The sequence below is a fragment of the Euprymna scolopes genome, chromosome 14, assembly GCF_053919585.1.
Source record: "Euprymna scolopes isolate OS-2025 chromosome 14, ASM5391958v1, whole genome shotgun sequence".
Lineage (NCBI taxonomy): Eukaryota > Metazoa > Mollusca > Cephalopoda > Sepiida > Sepiolidae > Euprymna > Euprymna scolopes.
This window is the reverse complement of record NC_136495.1, coordinates 48220460-48242192: the sequence shown is the minus strand read 5'-3', so window position 1 is coordinate 48242192 and position 21733 is coordinate 48220460. Positions and strand designations below refer to the sequence as shown.

The 21733-nt window shown below is 29.5% G+C and overlaps 1 protein-coding gene across 1 annotated transcript in view; it reads right to left on the bottom strand.

Moving 5' to 3' along the window:
- LOC145292983 (lysosomal alpha-mannosidase-like) overlaps positions 1-21733 on the bottom strand; it is an 87100-nt gene that overhangs the window by 49908 nt on the left and 15459 nt on the right. Inside the window, exons 4-7 of the mRNA XM_080139225.1 lie at positions 10709-10902; positions 7793-7898; positions 6687-6784; positions 814-885 (exon numbers count right to left, since the gene is read on the bottom strand). Of these exons, the coding sequence (XP_079995351.1) occupies positions 814-885; positions 6687-6784; positions 7793-7898; positions 10709-10902 (470 nt within the window). The remainder of the gene's footprint in view (positions 1-813; positions 886-6686; positions 6785-7792; positions 7899-10708; positions 10903-21733) is intronic.

Below are 21733 nucleotides of genomic sequence, written 5' to 3'. Positions count from 1 at the left end.
TTTTCTTTATGAGAAAAAAAAAATCTACTTGATCAATTTATATGATTTTTGGAATGACATTTTCATTCTGTCACAGGTGTGTATACTATAAAGATTTCTGTATTTGTTTTTTTTTTTTATTTAGGTTAAATTTAGTACAAACACCTCACCTGCTCCCCTTGAGCTTCAAAAGTATCACTCATCCATATAATTTCTCCACATTGGAGTTTGTAATATTTTTGACTACTACTTCAAGGAAGTAGGAATAATTAATGTAATGAAGTTGGCCCGTTAATTGCTTATTTTATTGTAAACGTTTGTCTACAAAAGAAATATGTTTTTTGTGGAACAGTGTCATATACGTGCATCTATTCGCATCTTGCTTGAGAGAGAGGGAAAGAAAAAAAGGAAGAAAGAAAGCTAGGAGTTTTTGGTTTGGATGCGAAAACATCTTTTTGTATATTGTATCGTAAAATAGATCCTGTTTTATTTCTGTGGCCATTACAAATTCTCATTAGTCACCATTGTCTTAGACTTGCAAGCAAGCTGGCTATCATCTATCAACCTACGACCATCATGTTTGGTTTAACAATCGTTTTATATGCTGGCATATGTTGGACAGCTTTCAGAAACAGCCTTCCAAACTAACCTATCTCTGGCTAAATCTTAGTTGATCACTCCTTATCTCAAATTAATCCTTCTCACCATCTTCCACATTTTTCTTGGCTTTCCTCTGCCAACTGAACCTACTACCTCAACTGTTCTACTTAGTCGACAGTAGTAACCGTTTTAAATAAAAGATTGTATGAGTTTAGATTAAATCTGCTAACAAACCTGTTCCTTCACCCAAGTCAAGAAAGGGCCAATTCTGTTGTCCACATTGTATTCTTGAAGTCTTTTGTTGTCCTGAAAAGATAAAGCATAAAAATTTCTTCAGGCAAATCTAATTAAATAATTTTACTATTTGTCAAGCTACCAAAGAAAAAAAATCATAAAAATTTATTTTGATAAATATAAAGTTGCATGAATTTTGCTGCAGAATATTTATTTTAACTTTTAGAAATAACTAGTGAGATTCACCTGGCATTTCTTATATGGAGATATACTGGTCGGAAATAATTTCAAACATAGTTATTTCTACAACTTTTGACTTGAAAAGTTAAAAATATTTGCAATGCAAGATCAAGAAATTGTAAAGAAAAAAAATGTAAATGGATTTGTTTTAAAATGCTAGAATTTAATTTATTGTGCAGTTGTAGTACTATGATAAACAGGAGAGCGGAATACAATTAAACAAAATTTTGTAACATTTTTACACTTAGGCAGTGTCAGGAGTATATATAAAGTAGCCAAATTTTTCCCCATTACATTGACCGAGATAGCTTAATAAATAAAAGCTACATCTGTTTAGTCATTCATTTTCATCCTAAATTAGTCAGTGTTATAAAACAAACAAATAAAAAAAATTCAATTCAATCAAATTAATCTGTTCAGTTTTGATCAATATTTTAAAATTTTGTCTTATTCAATACAATTTAGTTGGCAAAAAAAACAAAACAATTATGCTTCATTTATCCATTTATTCATTACAGACTATTATCCTCATCGTCTAGTTGTGGTTTTGCAATTTCTTCAGATAAATCTAATTAAATAATTTTACTATTGTCATCAAGCTACCAAAGAAAAAAAAATCATAAAAATTTATTTTGATAAATACAAAGTAGCACGAATTATGTTCAGAATATTTATTTTAACTTTTAGAAATAACTAGAGATATTCACCTGGCATTTCTTATATGGAGATATACAGGTCGGAAATAATTTCAAACATAGTTATTTCTACAACTTTTGACTTGAAAAGTTAAAAATATTTGCGATGCAAGATCAAGAAATTGTAAAACAAAAAAAAAAAAAATGCAAATGAATTTGTTTTAATTATTTAACATTTTGATACAATAAAAATATCTTCAGAGATATTCATTGTTTAATTTTAGTTTTGTTTTATGAAAATCTATTTTAGAAAATTGAATTTCATTTTTAGAAAATTGAATTGCAGTTTTAATATTTCAGTTATTTTATGGACCTAACCGATGATTGTCCCACTTTCCGCAGTGACTCCCAGACTGAATCAAAGGAAAATGCCAATAGTGTCTTTACATTGAAAATTTAACCTTTATTGAAACTTATTTGAATTTTCTGTTAGTATATTGCTTTCTATAACATACAAATATGGACTTATATATATATATATATATATATATATATATATATATATATATATATATATATATATATATATATATATATATGAACAAATGATTAATAAAACATGTTAAAAGACATCTTGAAAAAGAGTTAAAAACATATTTAATTTTAAAAAAGGAAGCACAAGATAAGTGGATAGTCCTTAATCCGCGGAGTTTCGAAGAAATACTCTCCTTCTCATCAGAGGGCAGGAATTAGCAAAATGCAGGATCGGATTTTGTATATAAAAGTATTTAATGAAACTACAAGTAAGTCACAGATCTTACTTGGTTAAAAAAAAGGGTGAGGTATATATATATATATATATATATACATACATATATATATATGATGATTGCAACGTCTTGTCAGACGAATGCCACTCCCTCAGACATTTAAAATCCATGAGCCCAAATGTCTGAGGGAGTATCTATACAAATATGATGTTACAGAGTCTTAGCTTTGTATGACAGCTAAGTCTCTCTCTCGGTTCAAAATGTTGAGATCCAGCAACAAGCAAGAGCAAGATAGCCAGCAACAAATTAAACTGCAGGCCAGCTTAATGCGGGTACTGGTCTTCCGCTTTATGGTTTTTTAAATCAGAGATTTGCTTCTCCTAGAAAGGTTGCCTTCACCACGGCTTACGGGAGCCCTCTCTACCCCAATACACATATACACACACACAAATATACACGGTGCTAGTTGGCCGTTTACCCAGAAAAAGAGTTCATTCGCCCTTTATATATATATATATATATATATATATATATATATATATATATATATATATATACATACATACATATACATATACATATATATATATATATATAGTAATTTCTAAAATATATATGGCGATTAAGCTACACTGAATATTCTGTGTTTCATCCAACTATAGGATTCGTCAGGCTTATGCGCGAATTCTGTCGTTGCTTCTTGTTTTTATATATGTTGAGGATTTCTAGTTGGCCAATCAGCTTTCTAGTATCCACCGCGTCCCTTCCTATCAGCCAATGGGCATGCATTTTATCAAACAAAGGATCTGTTTTAGAGCTAGGTTAGTGGTTTTAGGTGGCCGTTCTCCTTTTTTTTTTTTTTTTTATACATATAAATATACCTATGTGTACATAATAATGCACATATATATACATATATACATACATATATATATATACATATATATATATATATATATATATATATATATATATATATACATATATGTGTGTGATCGTTTATGTATATTCATGTTTATTTAATTTATTTATTTGTTTGTTTTCTATTGTTATTGTTAGTTTTAACGCTATTTTGTATCGCTATCCTAGAGTAAGTTTTATTTTGTGAACACAGTTGTTTGCTATTTCCCGCCTACAGTTTAATAGATTTTGAGGTTCTTTAAAGTACAGGATAGAAAATTTTTCATGGAGGCATAATTTACATGGGTCGTCTAAATGTCTGCATGTGGTAGCTTGTCTCATTATTTTCCATTCGACTACCGGCGAATGTCTGCTTTCTTTGAGTTCCCAGTATTTATTTGCTAGTGTTGTTTTTATACATGCAGACATTTAGACGACCCATGTAAATTATGCCTCCATAAAAAATTTTCTATCCTGTACTTTAAAGAACCTCAAAATCTATTAAACTGTAGGCGGAAAATAGCAAACAACTGTGTTCACAAAATAAAACTTACTCTAGGATAGCGATACAAAATAGCTTTAAAACTAACAATAACAATAGAAAACAAACAAATAAATAAATTAAATAAACATGAATATACATAAACGATCACACACACACATATATATATATATACATGTATGTATATATGTATATATATGTGCATTATTATGTACACATAGGTATATTTATATGTATAAAAAAAAAAAAAAAAAAAAAAGGAGAACGGCCACCTAAAACCACTAACCTAGCTCTAAAACAGATCCTTTGTTTGATAAAATGCATGCCCATTGGCTGATAGGAAGGGGCGCGGTGGATATTAGAAAGCTGATTGGCCAACTAGAAATCCTCAACATATATAAAAACAAGAAGCAACGACAGAATTCGCACATAAGCCTGACGAATCCTATAGTTGGATGAAACGCAGAATATTCAGTGTAGCTTAATCGCCATATATATTTTATAAATTACTAACTAACTCTACCTACGTATTGAGCACTTTTGAAGTAAATACTTAAAGTTTACGCATAAATCTATACTTTCGTATATTAAATTTATGTGAATAAATGAAGTAGTTATATATATATATATATATATATATATATATATATATATAAAACATAAAACGTTGTATATATATATATATATATATATATGAGTGAACTGAGTTACCTGGCATTGGCTGGCTAGTAAATAGTTTGCCCCCTCCCCTCACACACTAGAAATGAATGAAAGAATAAAAAAAAAAACAGGTAACTGAAATAATCAACATGAATTTTGTTTAGAAGATATGAATTAATTTTCTTGATAGCCGATAACTTTTCTCAAAAACTGATAAAGTTAATTTATGTTCCTAAGAAAGAAAAAAAAAATCAAAGTTCACTTTTTCAGTAAGTATCAAAATAATGTTTTCAAGGAGCTCCCAACCACCCCAGGCAACCATTTTTACTCAAAATATAATCAAATCAATAATTTTGTTTGTATATGTACAAATAAGATTAAGACCCAGACCCATGAAAAACTAGATTTTTTTTTAATAATTTCTTTATATGTGCTACTTCTGTCATCTCCAGATTTGAAAATTGATATATAGGGAATTTGGACTTGTGGAACAAATTAGATTTGGATTTTAGCCAGTAGAAATAGCTATTAAAGGGTCAAAATTTAAAAAAAGTTGAAATATGGCCGGCGTAAGTTAACTAAAAATGTTACTTCTACACATGCGCTATATACATTTATACCTTTATCAATATTATTTTGCTCAAGTTTTTATATGTGCATGGACTTAGATCACATGGTAATGAATAATATTGGCAAGCTATATGTTTTGGTTTGATTCTAGATGATAGCACACAAGTCATATTTTATTTTAACTTTTAAAATGATTACTATACATTGGGTACAATATAATAATCAATAGAGCATTGGCTCTATAATAATAAATATGAAATTTGCATGAATTAAAATATATTTAAATATATTTTATGACCAGGCAATGCCAGGCGGCCTGCTCATTAAACAATAAATTTACATTTTTAACAATCCTCAATCATTTTTTTCAGATTTATGGATTTTATTCCCGTATTTGCCAATCTGGGCACATTACTGTGATGCATTTGAATTTAAATTTTATCAGACAAAATACTAATGAAGCTCATGGGTACGTTTATGCATTTCCTTATTTCAGTTTGTGAGTGGGAAGCTGATAAAATTTCAAGCCAGAAAAAGATACACATTATTTCATGCCCCTCCCCCTCATGTCTTGCCAATCATATAGTACTGATTTTGTTATCCTACACACTCACACACTCAGCAATCTTAGCTCTACATACATTTGAACTTTTCACCAGAATTGACTGACAGTCATTATAAGTTCCCAAAGATGAAAACTTAGACATGGTTCTAAATTTTTTTACTAAACGTTAGGCGGACGACAACTATGAATAGAAAGAAAAACATGAGAGAAAAAAAGAAAAAGCCGTTATCTTTTATGTAAAAGATTGGGCAAAAGGTGCCGTAAAAAATGGATGTTCAAGGTAACAAAAGTGATCAGATAAAAAAGTCAGAATATTCAAATGAATATTCTGACTTTTTCTTTGTGAATGAGAAATAGTTGAATTATCAAAATGACTCCAGAACCTACAAATTCTCATTGATAAAATGTGAAAACTCTATGATCAAGAACTCAACCGACACTCAATACTTACCAGACTCACACTTAATTCGCTTACTGAGTCTTGCTCATTTTATGGTAAAATGAGCAAGACTCAGTAATTTTTATGCAGAAAGAATCCTTATTACATTTTGAGCTATTTAAATCTTATGTGGATTACCTTCTAAATTAGTTATCGGTATACTTTAACTTGACCCCTTCTCTTTTTCACTCACAAACTAATATTGTCTATTTAACTGTTAAATGTATTTTTTGCTTATTGGTTAGATGTATTAAACCAAATGAATTTAGATCTTTTCCTTTATATTTCTTTTCTGTATTAATGAAAATATTTGTATTTGAATTTCTAACTTAGTTATCTTGTATTACTTCGCATTTGTTTGCCAAAGTCTTTTTCTTTACTTTCATTTTTGTCTTGAATCAGAGAATCCATTCCCATATTCTTTCTTTTTTTTTTTAATCATAACTCTGGAACCTTGACTTTTATTTTATATATATATATATATATATATATATATATATATATATTTTTACTATTGTGTTTCATATAAGCTTTTGTAGTTCTAAAGAAAGTGGGATATTGTGCAAGTGCATAGAACAACTAAAGAACATACCATAATTGGTGCATCACCACAGAGTTCATCGAAACAAAATCCAGGTGGAGGGTCATAACCATGGAGAAGAATACCAGAGAATAAATCGGAAGAAGCACCTAAAGGCAAAAAAAAAAAAAGGCAAAAAATTATAAAAAAGATTAATCTGGCAAAAGATGCAAGAAAAACGTTTTTATCAATCAAGAAGAAAATATAAAAATTACACAGGGTGATTCATATTATTTGGATTATTCAGACTACCGTTCTGATCTACAGTATTATTTTCACATTTTGGTCGATGGAACCTCTGATTTTCAATAGCTTTGTGGATAAAATCATCTAGATGATGATGAAAAGCATGACCGAAACTCCATGTTTATGATTACTTAACTTGCCCTTGATCCTTCTCTTGTAATGCTGAGTGCATAGCAAGGAGACACCAAGTACCATTTTTAAGGTCTTTGGTATGATTATCGAAACAGCAACAACGCCTCAAGAGAAGAGCTTGTTGTAGGAAGAATGAATTGCAGCAAGAACAAACAATGGCATTTGATATGAATAGGATTTGGAACATTAAATTTAATCATTAAAGTATTGCTTGATGATTAAATAATTAATTAAAGCAGATTGTTTTAAAATTCTTCATGCAACTGGAAATAGTATGTAAATATTTAATATTCCCTAGAAACTTTGTCCTTTGGAGGAATCTTGATCAATTCAGAGTGAATGTCATATCAGTTTATGAAACTATAAAAAAAAAAATAAATAAATATTTAATCTATGGTGGTAGCTTGCTCTTGTTCTGTCAGCCATGACCAAGTAGAAATCTTAAGTTATAATTGTATTTTTAGTATCGTTTGTACTGAGGATTGAACCGTTAGCTTCCAGAGGATTGCTTATTACTGAGCACTTTTATCTACGACCAAAATATTGATGAGAATAGTAATCCAAGTGATACAAATTATCAATCTTCATCTCAAAAATTCCTAAACATAAAAAAAGGATTGTTTGCCACATTATGAAGATAAACAAAAGTAGAAATAGAAAATATGTATATAAAAAGAGATTTTAAAAAAACATTTTAAAAAATTAAAAAAGATTTAAAAAATTTTTTTTCAAATACTGACCCAGATTCTGATTAGCCTTCCAAACCATTTCTAATTCTTTAGTTTGTTTTCGTTTAGAAATATCTTGATAATCAGCACGACCAAAGAATAAGCCATCAAATCCCATCTGAAAATAAGTAAAATGGTTACATTTTTTTTTTTAGTCATAACTTCAAAATTATGGAGGGCGTTTATGAAGATCAAGTGGCCGATCATAGTTGAAGGCAACCCAAAGGTTCTCTTTTCATTAACTGCTACACCGAGGTGTAGAGGGGCCCATTACTCCATGTCTATGATTATTCAACTTGCCCTTGATCCTCCTCTTATAATTGTGAGTGTATAGCAAGGAAACACCAAGTACCATTTTTAAAGTCGTTGCTATGATTACAGAGTATCTGATCTTCCGGCCCATTAACGAACACTTATATGTAGATGAAATCCTATAAAAGTGAGAATAATTTTTTTTTTTTTAATGAATTTTAAAATGCTAGAATTTAATTTATTGTGCAGTTGTAGTACTATGATAAACAGGAGAACGGAATACAATTAAACAAAATCTTGTAACATTTTTACACTCAGGCAGTGTCAGGGGTCTATATAAAGTAGTCAAATTTTTCCCCATTACATTGACCGAGATAGCTTAATAAATAAAAGCTACATCTGTTTAGTCATTCATTTTCATCCTAAATTAGTCAGTGTTATAAAACAAACAAACAAAAAAAATTCAATTTAATCAAATTAATCTGTTCAGTTTGGATCAATATTTTAAAATTTTGTCTTATTCAATTCAATTTAGTTGGCAAAAAAAACAGAACAAAAAAACAATTATGCTTCATTTATCTATTTATTTATTTTCCTTATCTTTTAGTTCTTGTTTCACAATGTTTCGGCCAACTGTTCCTCTGGCCTTCTTCAGGTGGTTAACCGTGACGGGATAGGAATGCTGAATCTCCTAACTGCATACTCAGCAATTACTGCCTTCGATAGTTGTTGTCGTCTCACCATGTTCAGGGCCCATGGAGCAGTGGAGAGAGACATTGAATCTCTATGGTTCCAGGTGAGCATGGTCAGAAGATAGCAGTTTCAATCCTACCCAAAGCCGTCCAAAACGTGGTGAGATGACAACAACTATGGAAGGCAGTAATTGCTGAGAATGCAGTCAGCATTCCTATCCCATCGCAGTTAACTGAAGAATAATTGGCCGAAACGTTGTGAAAAAAATATATCGAATATGAGGATAATATTCCGCAATAAATAAATGAATAAATAATACAAATTACTCATCTCGATAACGATTCCAATTAATTAAATAAATTATGCTTCGATTGCCACATAAGGTGGTAGAAATGTACATGGAAGAGGATACAATAGCCCAACATCTGTTCAAATTCATTTTGAATTTAGTTGTTTGCCACATTTATTACATCACTTAGAAGTCTATTCCAAGATTCTGATTGAAAAAGCATTCCTCTTTTGATCCAATCAAAATTGGCAATGGAATAGTTTCTTGTAGTGTCTGCGTAGACCTCTTTCTGGTGTAGGAGTAAATAATATGCCCTGAGTTCGGAGGTATATCATAAAGTCCATAGAAGAGATTGTAGGCCAAAATAAGATCAATGCATGATCATTGAGAAAAGGTTGATGCTTTTTGAATCGCCTTTTATAATGCATCTTCGATAAACCCTGCATCATTTGAGCAACCAGTCTTTGAACTCTCTCCAGATGCTGAATATCATGCATTAGATATGGAGAAGAGGTGTGGAGACCATACTATAACAGTGGTCTAACGTAGAGAGACAAAGAAGGAGAAATATTTCAAGAATGAGTTTGCAAAAAGTACATTGTATGAGAAATAGGATACTCCTTGTTTTGTTAGCAACCTGAATTCAATGTTTAGATGGCTTGAAGGAAGAATCAATCAGAAGGCTAAGATTTTTGTCTTATTCACATACTTAAGCAGAGCAGAGTCATCACTGAAAGTAAGAGCAAAGTCAAAAGGAGTACTCATTGCAATATACCAGCATTTATCAACATTAAGGTCTAATGGACCATTCAACGGACCATTTCCAGACACATTGAAGGCTATAGATTGTCAATTTCGTTTGTACAAGCTACTATTTTGACATCATCTATAAATAGGAGCATGTTTTCATCAAGATGTACTACGATCAACACCCATTACATAATTTTTCATAATTTAAGAAATTTTCGCTTCAACAATTGCTAATATTATGGGTATGCCTTAGGGTAATAATCTTTCACATTTTTTAACACATATGACATACAAACTGTTCTAAAATATACAAAAGTTAATTATTTAGGAAACACTTAATATTTATTAATCATTTTTTTCAGGAGATAATTTGATGCTTCTAGATTATAATAACAAAAAAATATTGAATTTCAAGTAAAACAAATGCACTCACACAATTGTGATGTCGCAAATAGTAACAGATCCAAAAATTTACGAAAAACGGCAAAGTAGAAAAATAATTATTGATGAAAAATAGGTTCCAATAAAGTTTAGATGAGGAATAAAATTTGTCTGACATTTTGAATTACGTTCATTACGTGACGTAAGCAACAGAACTTGATTATCTCCCCTGTCAACTTATCTCTTTTTTTTTTTTTTAGTAAGCATAACAGTGATTTCATTTCATTTCACAAATTTCTTTTTTCATTAATAATTATTTTTCTATCTTATCATTTTTCGTAATTTTTGGATATGTTACTTTTTGAGACCTGATAATTATGTAGATACCATTTATTTCACTTAAAATTCATTACTTTTTCGTTATAATATAGAAGCACTGATAATTTTATAAAGATTAAAGGCACACCTGAAATACAATCCAGATAAGAATTAAGTTTCTCCATCAAAAAATTTGCAAGCAAGATAAAAAAGAAAGTTTTCAAATGAGGGAAAAAATATACAACCTGTGCAAACAAGGATGCCATTTCCTTTGAATGACCGAAAGGATCAATCTGCCAAGCCACCCTAGGTCGTGCACATTCACCAAAAGTTGAAGAGAGCATATCAAAACCCAAAGTATGTTGGTCTATAATGGCGCTGTAATGTGTGGTGGCCTCATCATTCATGCACCAGCCACCAAGAATGAACTCCAAACGACCTGGAAACAAAAAGATGCAAATTTATTTGACATTTGTTGGCATATAAGTCATTAGGTACTTTAGGTAAATATTACATTAGGCAAATATTATACATTAATTTAAGAATTCTATTTGGGAATGGTATTGAAAACAAAGAATGAGACTATAACCACAGGCTTCAAAGATGTGCAAAATGATAATTCATTTTAATTGACATATTCTTGAGTGGCTTTTAGCCTTGATAAGTGGTGAAATGCCGTTTGTTTTTCCCAATAAAGTCAAGAATTTCAGATTCTCTTGACTTGTTCCCTCCAACCCTCTCTGTCAGCTATTGTTGTCAACATGTCTTCTAGATGGCATTTCACCATTTATCAAGATTAAAGGCCACTCAAGAATAAGTGTCAATTAAAATGAATTATCTCTGAAGCCTGTGATCATACAACAGTTTCACACGTTTTCATGCAGTCGTTTGCATCATTATTGAATTCTACAAAATTTTTCATGCTACATCATATAGTCCCCTCTCTCCATATTCGATGCTTGGCTCAGTTTTGTAGTCTGGCAATAGCAACTTCTGTCTGCCTCATTCTCAGATCTTTGACTGTCTTTCACTGGACCCAGCGTGCTTCTGAATCAGGGGGAAGGGCTTCAGAAGTTTAAGGGGTGAACATTAGAAAAGGGGCATTATCTCTCTGATATCTATATATCTATTTTATTTATTATTAAAATTCTAATTGCTAATTTTCCGTAATTTTTGTGAATGATATCTACTTTTTTTTTAAACAAATATATTAAATGGTTTTCCTTTAACTGCCATATTTCACTTATGTTTTAATTGAAACAACTACCAAAAAAGTCAATTTTCAATCGCTTTTAATATTTAGTCCTGCTCAATATTTTTTTTCATAATTAGTCATAGATACGGGAAGTCAGAGTTTTCATTCTTTGATCTATACTGCCACACTTGTGTTACCACTGTTAAACAAAGAATGAGTCCACTAGACATTTATGTGCGGTGTGACGTATGGAAGTGTCGTTGGTCAGTGGAGGTTGACAATGCGTTGCATGGAAAGAAATGATACAAGAATGATACAATGAATATGTAATGCAAGTCTTACAGAAAAACTTAAATCTGATAAACTCAGAGGAAAATGAAATCTGGATTAGTATATAGGTAAGATGTGTTCAGAAAAGGAGACTTCGTTGGTTAGATTACATTGAGAGAATAGATGTGAAGTCTTGGATAAGTAGATGTGGAACAGTTGAGGTAGCAAGGTTAGTTGACAAGGAAAGGTTAAAGAAAACATGGGAGAAAGTGATAAAAATAGACTTGAAATGAATAAAGATCTGGCCTAATGATAAGTTAGTCTGAAAATCAAGTTTTAAAAGCTGTTCAACACATGCTAGTATGTAAAACAGACATGTATCTAAATCTGATATGCTTTAATAATTATAGGATATTTTATTCTAATTTTTTTGTGAACCATAAAAACAGATGAGATTGCTTGGGTTAATAGATATATGTACCATAATACGCGATGATGTGTTTCGTAGACAGCAGTCACTGCAGTGAAATAGAGAGAGGAGGAGTAGGAGGTAGCATGACTGGTGACGTCACGTGGAGATAGCAGCAGCAGCGCCAGAAGATGCAGAGAGAGTGGAGGGGAAAAGAGGTGACGGCATGAACAGCAGGAAATGACAGCAGAAGACAACAAATTTCCACTAACCGGTGAAAACTCTGTAAAAATTGGTTATGTAAAAGGGAAAGCTCACACAGGAAATAAAAGTGTCTCTCAAAAAAAACAAAAAAAACAAAAACAGTGAGTTCAAATATTTGTTTTATTTGTTTAGCACTTCGATGGGATCGACAGATAAAAGGAAGAAGGGAATAAGAACGCCCCTCCATAACATTACTTGTAGAGCAGTTGAGATAGAAGATTCAGTTGACCAAGGAAAAGATGGGAAAAAGTGACAACAATGGACTTTTAAGAAAAAAATAATAAAAAAAGATCTTGGTTTTCTTAAATACTTTATTTAATGCATTTTAATAGACAGCAAATAGGATAGGTTATTACCTATAGTACAGCCCTAGTGCAGGATTCATCCTGGACAGGTTGAGCCGGCTTTCCTTGAAACAACAAGTTTCTAGTTTGCAACCCCCCTCCCCATTTTTAAGTCAACGATAAAATTTCTCTTGAATTATGAAACATTACCACAGGACTGCTTTCCCGTAGGCTATAACATGGTTATTTTCCAATCCAATATCAACAAATATGCAACTTTAACCGTCTGCATAAGTAATCAAATATTTTTAATTCCATTCATAATATTCAATCTTCTAATAATATTCTTCATCATTTAACTGGGAATTTATCCGTCTCATAAACCCTTATTAATGGGTGACATTAACCTTGATGAATGCTACCTCATTAGCAATAAACGTTTAAGTAAAATCAAAGTAGAATAAATAGTGGTAGAGACTGTAACCCAAACAGGATCACGGGAACATCTAGTTTATTATTAAATATAAAAAAGAACACGTTATAAAACAGTAATTTTTTCCTCAGCAACAATTTATTCAAAGTTTATGTTTTTTGATTCCCCGACAAAAGGAGGGTGCACCTGTAAATTCACCCTTGTCCGTTCATCTGTTCGCCTGTCTGCACTTTTCTTAATAACTACGCTTTGGAATTTTTGTTAAATTTTGCACAAACATTAAACATGATATGAGTAAAAAAGTAGCAGAACGGATTTTCCGGGAAAACTCCGGTCCCCCACCCCTAGAGGTGCCCTTCGGGTTAAAATGGCTAAAATTTACACTTTTGTGCTTATTAAAAAAAAAAAAAAAATGGATGCCTTGGATTTTTATAAAACTTTCTGGAAAGTTGTAACTAACTGATTTCTATATAATTTTGTTTGTCTATACTTCACAATAACTCTTGGGTGTGCCCCAGGGGCTCTTTTAGTGCTAATAAAAACACTTCATTTTTGGGACTATTTTACTATATTTGTCCAAAATTTTCTGTGTATGCCTATGCATGCCTCACTTGTTTTAATTTATATTTTGGATTCTTAAATGATAGGGTATTCAGAAAACTCATGAGTAATTCATGAGTTTATGGTAGTTAATTATTTACTGTAAAATCTTTTGTTCAGCATTATTCCTAAACAATTTAATCTGTACTAAAAATCATGATCTATGCCATTTTCTAGAGTAAAAACAAGTCTGAACAAACACTGTTTTCGATATTCACAATATTATACAAATATTATACAATATTATACAAATAAAAATTCAACATTTCGATTCAATTTCAATATTATACAATACTAGACTAGCCGTGACCCGTTTGGTCAGTATATTATATTAGCTATGGAATTAATGTATGAGCGTGACATTTGTGACATAAAAAAAATAGTGTTTGTGACAGAACAGAAACATTTTTATGAAAGTATATTGAAATGAAAAAAGAATATAGACAGATTTCTATGAGTCGTTCTGTTTATAATTGTTTATTTTTGAAAAAAAAAACTTACAGCCATTGAATTATAAGTGGTTTGCCATACTTATAGGTAAATGTGCACTGAACAGATATCATAATACTTAAAGTGAAATTCAAATTTTGATATATCTTTTAATTTTAACGCAAAAAAAAACAAAAACAATTGGGACGCTGAAAACGTACACAGTAAAAAAATACATTTTATTGTCGCGTTGATTATTTATTTGTAACGCAAATTAAAAAAAAAACATATTTTCGGGGTTATTTATTTATGTTGCTAGTGTAGAAAAAATGTATGAATGTTTTTTAAGAAAGGTATATTAAAAAATGGAGAATAAATTATAAAAAAAAATGAAGGCGGTGGGTAAACCATCGTTGTAAAATGCTTTTATGGTTGTCAATGGGTTAAAGTAGATTTATTTGTAAGAAAATTGCGTTAAAATAACTTAAACGTAATACGGAAATTAACGATGTAAAAAAAAAATGCAGAAAGTATTAACAATTGTTTATTTGGATAATTTAAACACAAAAAAAAAATGAGATGTTGAAAACATACACAGTAAAACAATATGTTTTATTGTCGCGTTGATTATTTGTTTATGTACGCATGCACAACCGGAAGTCGTAAACCGGATGTTGGGTTACAACACCCGTTACAAGGTCATTTGAGTTTTATAATTATATAGATTATACAAAGAAAAATGATGTAGGGGCGGATAACTAGTTATTTGGGATTAGGAAATATATGTCTCAGCATAATTTTCTGGTGTTGGGACAATGAATCGGAAATCGGAACTTTTGGGATATCTATGTCGGTATCTGAAAAATTTGTGCCTATTTTCCGGTGCTAAAACAATTCTTTCAATCATTTTTTTGGGGGGATGCGGGCTGGGGGGGTGTTAAAAGTTGAATTTTCTACTGCTGATAAAAATTATAAGCATTTATACCAGTAAAACTAAAATTATATATCATCCCTACAAGTGAATTTTTATGTTTGAGAAAATATAGGAACATATTACATGTTTTTATGGTAATACAAAAATTTAAAGAAAAAAAAAACTCTATTGTTAAATATTTTAAGATTAAAAAAAATCAGAATCTGGAATTGTATCAGAATCGCTAAAAAATATTGAAAATCATCCCATCACTAATATATACAGACACGCATGTTAGTATCCATAGGTATAAAAATAATTGTTAATATTTATAAAAAAATATTCTCATTATAAGCCTATTTAAGAAAATAAAATTGAGCTCTCTTCAAGGAATTAAGAAAATGTGCTCAACCACATTTATAGATACTTAATTTCCCTCAATTTCTGTGTAAATTTCAGGTAGCCTGAATTGAAGGTAGAGTGCTAACCAGCAAAGGCAAGGGTGATTTTGTTACTGGGTTTGATTCTCCCAACCAGTAGTAATTATAACTTCTTATACTGATGATTGTATGACGCACTAGTGTCTGTAGGTATAAAATATTTATTAATATTTATTTATAAATATATTTTATATTTATTTATTTATTATCGTTTTATATATATATATATATATATATATATATATATATATATATATATATATATATATATATATATATAATTTAAAGGAGATTAGAATAATAGTCTAAAGAGCTAAGTGTATTTTAATGTAATAGTGAAATTACTAGTTTAATTAAAATACAGGAAATGCTCGTTGTAATTTAGATATATAATAAGCTCGATAGTTAAATGTCCTAGAGCTAATTCAATATTAAGTAATGTGATTTATAATTTAAAAGTTTTAAAATTTTTAAAATTTAAAAATCAAAATTTAATTAAATTAAAAATCAGTTTCATAAGAAGGAACAACAACAAAGTCAATTATCTGTACGATCGTTTCGGAAATCCGTGCTTTTTATTTGTGGTATACATGAAGTCACGTAGAATAATTATACATAGTTTTTTTGGTAAGCACGGTCTCCTCATCAGCAAATTTAGGAGGATTTCTATTGAATTGAAAAGACACCAAAAATAAACCTAGCATTAAAAGTAAGGCAGATGAATCTGAAAAATTGAAGTAAAAGGTTTGGATATAAAATTTATAAGAAAATTAATAAGGAAATTGGTATAGGTTAGAGATAGAAATGAGTAGAAAAAATATATATATTTTTGAATTTACATAATAAATTTGATTTAAAAATATATAGATATATAATTACCTTTTGGTTTTTCTTTTTTTGAAATCAGGAACTGTATTTAAAGTAGTCATTTAGATGTTTGCTATAGCTTTTTATTTTATTGAATGATGAATTTTAAAAGGGCGACGCTCGTGCAGTAAATTGTTTCCGTTAGCGTATTTTGATTTAGAGACGCTACAGTTAATATCTATAGAGAGAGAGTTTTTTTTTTTTTTTTTTTTTTTTTTGCAAGTTTTTAAGGGGAGATAATTGTCATGGCTTTATTTATTATTTGATTTACGAGTCTAAGGGCGGTAATTGGTTTAACTTAATTTATTAAAAAAAAAAAAAAAAAAAAAAAAATCAATTTTTACTAATGAGTAATTTTTAATGATTTAAGGTGGTTTATATTTATTAAATTTAAACCAACGTTTATGATTACACGATAGAAGCTCGTGTCTTGAATTTACTAGTTTGGTTGTGCTTTTTATATCTTCATATTTTAAAATTTTTATGGTTTCTTTTGTACATAATGTACAAAATTTATCTCCTGGTTTATATGATTTGCAAGTCTCAATTATTTGCCATTTTAAGTTGAAAGAAATATTGCTATTTTTTAGTTGCCAAATATAGTTGGATAGAGTAGTTTGGTTTGATAGAGAGTTATTTTTAAAAGAATGTTTGTGCGTTGAAATTCTATGTTTTATTGGGCCAGATGTGGAACCAATATATATTACCTCTTGATTATTATGATTATTTTCCGTTAGGTTTATTGTTGGATTATAATGTGGTGGGTTGGTTAATAATTGATCGGTAGATTGATTTAAGTTGGTGTTATTATTTAATTCGGTAGTTGAGTTATGGCTGTTGATAGGTTCTTGTATATTTGGAGTTTTTGATACTGTGCAGCTATAGATAACATTTTTAATTTTACATGAGCCTTGTAGGGGACATTTATTTTTTCTTCTACAGTTACAGTCCGATGTATTTTGTATAGTTGCATTTTGTAGTTTATTAATTTTATTATTATTAGAGCTAATTATTTTCTGATGAAGGTTAGGCATAGTAGAGTAAGAGACTTTAATTGTGTTCTTATTGAAAATCTTATTATATCTATGGGGGGCTTTAAAGTTCTTATCTAATATTTTAAAAAATTCTCTAGCTATGTTTGTTTCTAGGTTTTTGGAATACGGGGGGTTGAACCATAGGATCTCCTTGTGTCTATTCTTACGTTTGCGGGTTTTAGTTTGTTGTTTATTTATATTATTATCTAATATTTGTAGTTTGGTTTTATCTTTTTTTGTCTCCTGGTTATTTTTCTTAACTCGTATACGGGAAGACATTGCCATATTATATGTTATTACGCTCTTAATAGGTTTATTTTTAATGCAGTTTATGTTTCTATCATTTTCATTTATGAATTTAATTTGTGAATTATATCCAGAGTTTTTAAGGGCTTCATTATAGTATTTTTCATTTTTGGTAAATATTGATTTAGTAGAAGACAGTCTAGAAATTCTTAGAGCGATATTGGGAACTATTGATTTTAATATTGATTTAGGGTGGTTTGATTGATTGTGGACATATAGAAGTGATTGGTTAGGTTTATGGTATGGTTCAAAGGTAGAATTTTCAAGATTTAAGGTTATGTCTAAGAAATTAACAATTTTTTTATTAGGGTCGATTTTTATACTAAGTCCATAATTTTTAAATAATTTATGTAGAGCTTTAATTGCATTTTCATAATTTTTATTAGTAGAATTCGTTATGAAAAGTGCATCATCTCTATATAGCCCTCCTTCAAGTTTGAATTGTTTATGGAGTATACAATGTATTTCATTTAAAAGGAAAAGGCCAACTAGATCAGTGACCTGAGTCGAGTCCGTCGATCCCATTAAAATGTTGAAGTGGTTAGGGGTATTTTTCCTGGTCCAATATTTATTATCAAATGTTATTAAAGACTGTCTAGCTATAAGTATTAGTTTAGTTTCGTCTTGAGTTATATTAGTTAATTTTCGTGCCATTAATAGAGATTTATTAAGTAGGATAGGTGATATAGATTGGTAATATGATTCAATGTCAAAAGAAAGAAATTTAATATTATTTTTATTTTGAATATTAGAAAACCAGTCGATTACTTGGTTTGAAGATTGCCATAGTGGGTATTTTATTATGGATTTAATTTTGGGGATAATTCTATCTAATATGTTTTTACTAACCAGTCCTATATCTGATTTCGAGGGGCAAATGAGTCTAATAGTAGGGTTGATATTGAAGCTGTGTTTGTGGTCTTTTAAAGTAAATCTCGGGGTACCTGGTACTGTTATTTCTGTGTATTTATCTATTTTAAGTTTAGTTAAAATGTTTTTTGCATCATTATTTATTTTATTTAGTGCTAATTTATTAGTAGTTTTATAATTTTTATTAAGTTCTTTATATATTAGATTTTTATATTGTATATAGTCCATTGTGTAGAAATTTCCAGTTTTATCTGCCGGTACTATGAGTTTATTTTGGTGGCTTGTAGAAATAGATTTTGAAAATTTATTTATTTTTTTAAGTGTTGGAGTGATATATTTTTTATTTTTCTTAAACTTAATATTTTTAATCAGGTTGATTAAGTCATTTTCAAAATTTTCAGTGTCTATGTTTCTCTTAGGGTTTTTGTATGTTTTTAGTCTGTAGTATTTCGCTGCTTTTCTTTCTTCATTGTCTTGTCTGAGGATGGTTTCTTTTATTTCTCCAGGTTGGTGGTGTATTGGTTCTGTGGTTTCACTTTGGTAATTATCAAAATGGTAGGCTTTCCATCTCAAGTTCCTTATAAATGTATTTATACTTGTAATTAAGCTGGTTATAAAGGTGTCTTTAGGGGGTATGGGGATGCATTTAGTTGATAATTGTATGTCCTTCTTATGAAACATATCTACAATTACGTATATAAACTCAACCTGTTATAGGGAGCTGATAATTTAAAGGAGATTAGAATAATAGTCTAAAGAGCTAAGTGTATTTTAATGTAATAGTGAAATTACTAGTTTAATTAAAATACAGGAAATGCTCGTTGTAATTTAGATATATAATAAGCTCGATAGTTAAATGTCCTAGAGCTAATTCAATATTAAGTAATGTGATTTATAATTTAAAAGTTTTAAAATTTTTAAAATTTAAAAATCAAAATTTAATTAAATTAAAAATCAGTTTCATAAGAAGGAACAACAACAAAGTCAATTATCTGTACGATCGTTTCGGAAATCCGTGCTTTTTATTTGTGGTATACATGAAGTCACGTAGAATAATTATACATAGTTTTTTTGGTAAGCACGGTCTCCTCATCAGCAAATTTAGGAGGATTTCTATTGAATTGAAAAGACACCAAAAATAAACCTAGCATTAAAAGTAAGGCAGATGAATCTGAAAAATTGAAGTAAAAGGTTTGGATATAAAATTTATAAGAAAATTAATAAGGAAATTGGTATAGGTTAGAGATAGAAATGAGTAGAAAAAATATATATATTTTTGAATTTACATAATAAATTTGATTTAAAAATATATAGATATATAATTACCTTTTGGTTTTTCTTTTTTTGAAATCAGGAACTGTATTTAAAGTAGTCATTTAGATGTTTGCTATAGCTTTTTATTTTATTGAATGATGAATTTTAAAAGGGCGACGCTCGTGCAGTAAATTGTTTCCGTTAGCGTATTTTGATTTTAAGACGCTTCAGTTAATATCTATAGAGAGAGAGTTTTTTTTTTTTTTTTTTTTTTTTTTTTTTTTTTTTTTTTGCAAGTTTTTAAGGGGAGATAATTGTCATGGCTTTATTTATTATTTGATTTACGAGTCTAAGGGCGGTAATTGGTTTAACTTAATTTATTAAAAAAAAAAAAAAAAAAAAAAAAAAAATCTATTTTTACTAATGAGTAATTTTTAATGATTTAAGGTGGTTTATATTTATTAAATTAGGTCACTGATCTAGTTGGCCTTTTCCTTTTAAATGAAATACATTGTATACTCCATAAACAATTCAAACTTGAAGGAGGGCTATATAGAGATGATGCACTTTTCATAACGAATTCTACTAATAAAAATTATGAAAATGCAATTAAAGCTCTACATAAATTATTTAAAAATTATGGACTTAGTATAAAAATCGACCCTAATAAAAAAATTGTTAATTTCTTAGACATAACCTTAAATCTTGAAAATTCTACCTTTGAACCATACCATAAACCTAACCAATCACTTCTATATGTCCACAATCAATCAAACCACCCTAAATCAATATTAAAATCAATAGTTCCCAATATCGCTCTAAGAATTTCTAGACTGTCTTCTACTAAATCAATATTTACCAAAAATGAAAAATACTATAATGAAGCCCTTAAAAACTCTGGATATAATTCACAAATTAAATTCATAAATGAAAATGATAGAAACATAAACTGCATTAAAAATAAACCTATTAAGAGCGTAATAACATATAATATGGCAATGTCTTCCCGTATACGAGTTAAGAAAAATAACCAGGAGACAAAAAAAGATAAAACCAAACTACAAATATTAGATAATAATATAAATAAACAACAAACTAAAACCCGCAAACGTAAGAATAGACACAAGGAGATCCTATGGTTCAACCCCCCGTATTCCAAAAACCTAGAAACAAACATAGCTAGAGAATTTTTTAAAATATTAGATAAGAACTTTAAAGCCCCCCATAGATATAATAAGATTTTCAATAAGAACACAATTAAAGTCTCTTACTCTACTATGCCTAACCTTCATCAGAAAATAATTAGCTCTAATAATAATAAAATTAATAAACTACAAAATGCAACTATACAAAATACATCGGACTGTAACTGTAGAAGAAAAAATAAATGTCCCCTACAAGGCTCATGTAAAATTAAAAATGTTATCTATAGCTGCACAGTATCAAAAACTCCAAATATACAAGAACCTATCAACAGCCATAACTCAACTACCGAATTAAATAATAACACCAACTTAAATCAATCTACCGATCAATTATTAACCAACCCACCACATTATAATCCAACAATAAACCTAACGGAAAATAATCATAATAATCAAGAGGTAATATATATTGGTTCCACATCTGGCCCAATAAAACATAGAATTTCAACGCACAAACATTCTTTTAAAAATAACTCTCTATCAAACCAAACTACTCT